The 4,889-nt window shown below is 60.1% G+C and overlaps 1 protein-coding gene across 1 annotated transcript in view; it reads left to right on the forward strand.

Annotated features, from left to right (window-relative positions):
* The window catches only part of LOC102866482, a 17,455-nt gene that overhangs the window by 4,877 nt on the left and 7,689 nt on the right, over window positions 1-4,889 (forward strand). The window contains exons 2-3 of the mRNA XM_006889764.1: window positions 1-88; window positions 4,797-4,881. Coding sequence (XP_006889826.1) covers window positions 1-88; window positions 4,797-4,881 — 173 coding nt within the window. The remainder of the gene's footprint in view (window positions 89-4,796; window positions 4,882-4,889) is intronic.

Here is a 4,889-nt window from a genome sequence, read left to right on the forward strand (position 1 = left end):
ACCCCCGGGTCTACAACATCCACAGTCGCGATGTCACCAGGTACCCTGCCAACTCCATCGTGGTTGTCGGAGGCTGCCCCGTCTGCAGGTAAGCCTTACACGGTGGGTTGGGGGAGCAGGCGGGGCTGGACTTGGGGTGCTCCTGATGGGAGGGGGTGCTTCCACACTCGGAGGGCAGTTGCTCTCTGTTTCTGAGCCTGCCAGGGATTCAGGTTGGGGTCCCCTGCTTGCAGCGTCCTGTGGTGGGGTGCTCAGGTGGCGGGGTGTCTTGTTAAGCCCACAAGGAGGAGGCATTTCTGTGAAATGGGCCTGAAGCCCCTGGCGGCCGAGCCCGTGGTTCCTTGTAGGGTAGGAGGGTGCTCATCTCCGAAGGGGGGACGCCTGTGGAAGCTTCTGGGGGTGCCTCACGCTGCTGGGCCTGGGCCTTCAGACCTGGAGGCCAGTGCACGGGGCACCGTGAAACCCAGGACCAAGTTGGCGTGACACTTCCAGGCTGCGGCCAGGAAGGGCGGCACGGACTGAGGTGGCAGCCAGCCCCGGCTGGGACTTGGTTTCAAGACCTGGGTTTCGTTTTATAAGTGAGGCTGGAGTTGTGGGAAGAGGGCGGGGGGCCTGGAGCCGTGTGTGATGAGGGCTCAGGTGAGAGCCGCCTTTGTGCCTTGTCCTTGGGTGTGGGCCAGAGGAGTGTTTTGGGGAACACTGTTTGCAAACTAAGTACTGGCCAGGGGCTCTGTCCACCAAAGAGGAAAGAAACCTGGGTGCTTGTCCTCTGCCCACTGGGTACAGGGTGTTGGGCACATGGCAGCTTTGTGGGGCTCAGAGCCAGTCCTGAGTGGAGAGCACCTCTGGCAGTCCTTTTGGGGTGTTGTCTGATGAGGTGAGAAGGCGTGTGGGGTCCTGCTCAGGTCCAGCTCGGCTGGTCTCCTGTCTGGGAATTGTCTCCTTCTGACCTGAGCCCCTGCTCTCTGGTTGGGGGGCTCCCCAGCTTGTCTCTTTGTGGGAGAGGAGCATTCCACCATAGAGTGTGAGGCCAAAGCCGGAGCAGGGACCGGCTATGCCTGGTGGTCCTCGACGAGGGCCGGGCAGCAGGGTGGCACAGGCCGGGAACAGGCCTTGCCCTTGTCACCTGTGGGTCTCTGCCCCCGTGTGGATGAGGAGGGACCCTTCTGGAGGATCCTAGCCCCTTATTGTTTCCTGAGGGCGTGGCTCCTTTGTCCCCACCTGGGATATTGGGCCCCTCCTCAGACCACAGCACTCTCAGGTTGTCCAGAGGCCTTTCAGGTGATTGGGCAGCCCGAGGACAGGCTTGTGAGGTGGGTACCCCTCACTGGCTCCTGGGGCCTGCCATCTGGGAGAGGGGTGGAATGTGTCCCCAGGTCAGGTCTCATTGGGCAGGCACTAGCAACAGGACCTGGTCCCAGCCCGCCAGGCGCTGCCCCATCTCTCAGGAGCTTGGCACACACTGGCAGGAGTCACACGCCATCGCGTGGTTCCAGCGACAGGGCTTGGCAGGCTCATCGCCTCGTCACTGCTTTCTGGCTGGGTGGCTGGACTGTGCTCTCCTGTCCCCTCCCAGTGTCCCTGTCTCCCCCTGGCAAGTTCCGCCCCCTCCTAGTATATACCCTGACCACTCCAAGTGTGCCCCATCCTTTCACGGCGAGTCACGTCCACTCCTGGTGTACCCTGTCTCTGCCTGGCATGTCCTGTCCTCTCCTGCCATGCCTCATACCCTCCCGGTGTAGCCTGTCCCTGTGTACCCCATCCCCACCAGGCTTGTCCACTCCCGTTATACCCCATCCACTCCCAGCAGGTCTTGTCCTCTCCTTGTGTATGCTGTTCCCTCCTGGTGAGCCCCGTCCCCTCTGCATGCTGCAGCTGATTTCTGCCTGGGTGGTGCGGGTGCCTGGGGGGCGGGGGGAGGAGAGGCCCTGGGCGGCCTCCTGGCTGGGTGGGTCCTGGGGTAGGAGCACGATACCTGGGGAATCCCAAGGGGACAGTTAGGGAGGGCAGGACACTAGGAGCCCAGGACCCAGGTGGAGCTCAGGAGGCAGCAGTCAGGTGGGGTTGGTCTGGGAAATCTGCACTGTGGATCCTCGGCTAGTGGCCCTGGACCGCAGGGTACTGAGGGTTGTGGGCTACACAGTGGTGGTTGTGAGTGTGGTGATGACCCAGAGGTCTCTGGATGGTGGTGTGGTGTGTGTGGGGGGCGTGTGCAGGCTGTCCTGGGGTGCCCCTGCTAGGAGCTCTGCAGTGGCCTGCCATGAGGGCTTGTGGTGCCTGTGGTCCTCAAGGCAGCTTGTGGGCTTTGCTGGCTGGGCCCCCCAAGCTTTGGCCTGTGCTGCACCTTGGTCTCTCTGGCAGCTAGCTCCATAATGGGTGGGGGTGGGGGGCACAGGTGGGGGCCTCTGGACCAGGCTGGGTGTGATGCTTCTGGTGTCCAGGAGGTCCTGGGATGGGCGGCTGCTCTGCTAGGTTCTAGGGAATGCCTCCTCACCCCTAGGGCAGCATTTGGGAAGTGGGACCCAGGACCCCAGGTGGGATAAGGAGACTGGGTGAGAGGGAAGGTGGGAGTAAAGAGGGGTCCATGGAGGGTCTGCACCTCTGTGCCCACCTGACTTGTGGCTGTGTGTTCTCCTGGTCTGACCCAGCAGGGAGGGAGCTGTCACTGGGGATGTGTTGGTCTGCTGTCCCGAGGCTGTGCTGCCCACTGGGGAGCATGGACGGGCTCCCCACGACCCTGGGTCTTGACACCTCAGAAGGCGGGAGTACTGTGGCATGTGTTGTGGTGGACAAGGGCCTGCCTGATGGGGACGCTGCCTCTGCCCAGCTGTTGTCAGAGGTTCAGGAAGTGTTTTTGGAACTAGTTCCCCAATTTCTGAAGCTCCCACAGTCACTCCCCCCCCCACACTGTGGTAGGGGCGGGGCCCTGACTGGGCCTGCCCCTCACCCGCAGGGCGCCCTGAGCTCGGTTTTGATGGGTGTTCACTTGGTATTGGGGTGTTTGCAGGGCTCAGTCCCTGCTCTTTGTGTTGGTCCCATGGAGAGAGGGTCTTGGGGGTGTGTAGTATAGAAGCAGCACAGTAATGACAAGTGGTAGTTTGAGGCAGCCCATCATTCAGCTAAATGGAATAATTTATTGTGGAATAGTTTGGGTTCAGTTTTCAGAGTGTCTGAATGTTCCTCTATTTTAAGAATTTTACTTCTGTTCACACCTCGCTCTGTGCTCTGTGGATCCTCAGTGTGTCCTGATGACCAGGCTGGTGGACGTGTGTGACCTTTGCCTGGCGCTGCAGGTCTCGGTGGCCAGGCCCTGCGGGGACTGCTCTGTGGTCCCTGTCACGCTCTTTTGCTGCAGGCAGTGAGAAACCCGAAAGGAACACACTGCTCTGGTCTTGATAGAAACCAGCAGCCGGGTCTGTGCTGCAGCCACTTAAGGGCTGAGCGCCCCCTGGCGGCCTCCCTGGGGCCTGCGCTGCCCACTTCTGGGGTAGGTGGGGGTGGGCTCTGCCTGGTGGGCGACTCTCCCCCTGAAGGATCATGGAAATCACTCTGATGCACCTGCCCACTTGGGCGTTTTTCCGAGTCTTCGGTTGCTCTTTGACCCAAAAGGTGTTGGGTTTAAGGCTGTAAATGGTGCCTCCACCCTGGGGTCAGGGGTGGGCACTCGGTGGACCTGGTGACTGGTGCTACACCAACCCAGCTCCCTGGCTCACATGCTGCTGCATCCTCCCAAATAGTGGGGTGTGTGGGCATTCCAACAGGCTCTCTTCCTGTCCCCAAGTCTGTCAGCAGCCCTCACAGCTCTGTGTCCTTTCTGGGGACATGGGCTTGGGGCCCAGATGGGGCAGTGAGTGGGGGCTGTCGGGGTGGTGCCATGCTGTCTCCTCCGTTCTGACCAGAGCCTCCTGGGGTGTGCACCCCTTTGCTCTAGGTAGGACCCCCCCCCAGTATGCTCAGGCCTCGGAGGGAACAGTAGAGTGGCACGTTGTCACTTTACACCCTGGTGGTGGCTAGGGTGGTTCACAGGCTGTCAGGGAATCCTACGAGAGTAGCTGCAGGTCTGGCTCCAGCCCATCTGTGGGGCGCCCCCATGGCCCTTACTGGCCGTGTGGACTCAGATGTCACCTGGAGACTTTCCCTCCTGTGTTTCTTTCACTGTGTCCAGCAGGTGACATCTGTAAAGGCTACGAGGGCAGATATGGCTGGAGGAGCAGGTTGGTTCCAGCCGCCTCCAGCTTTGGGAAATGACCTTTGATCTGAGAGGTGACCTTGTTCCACATGACTTGGGTATATTACAGATTAGTGTTTCAGAGATAAAACTGGACAGTTTTTTGGCAAAGGCTCTGAGATTGAACCGTGTTGCAGTGTGGTCCTCCTTCCCGGCCCCTAGTGACCACATGCTCATAGTGAGACAGTCTCACCAGACTTGCTCTGAGGAGCAGCGTGGCTGCACTTTGTCTACAGGATGTTCAGGACTCTTAGATCAAAGGCTTCCATAATTCTTGGTCTTCCTTACTTGCTGTCCCACAGTGACATTCATAGGAGACAACTGAGACACCATGACGTGGGTCACGCGCACCTTAGTGAGACCTGCGTTAGGCCGCCGTGGTCTGCTCAGTTTTGGTGGAGATGCCAGGATTTGTGCAGGAGCCATGCAGGCCCTGCTGCTGCAACCTGAGAGGGAGCGGCCTGCACCTTGAACGCTCACTGATCCTGGAGGGCTTTCTCGCCCCGTCTGTGTACAGGCGGGGCCTGGGCCCAGCATGGTACTAACCCTGCCCCTCTTGTCTCCCTAGAGTTGGGGTCCTGGAGGACTCCTTCACATTCCTGGGGATCTTCTTGGCCATCATCCTGTTCCCCTTCGGGTTCATCTGCTGTTTCGCCTTAAG

This window comes from Elephantulus edwardii, unplaced genomic scaffold, assembly GCF_000299155.1.
Source record: "Elephantulus edwardii isolate Elephantulus edwardi_28Jun2011 unplaced genomic scaffold, EleEdw1.0 scaffold00080, whole genome shotgun sequence".
NCBI lineage: Eukaryota > Metazoa > Chordata > Mammalia > Macroscelidea > Macroscelididae > Elephantulus > Elephantulus edwardii.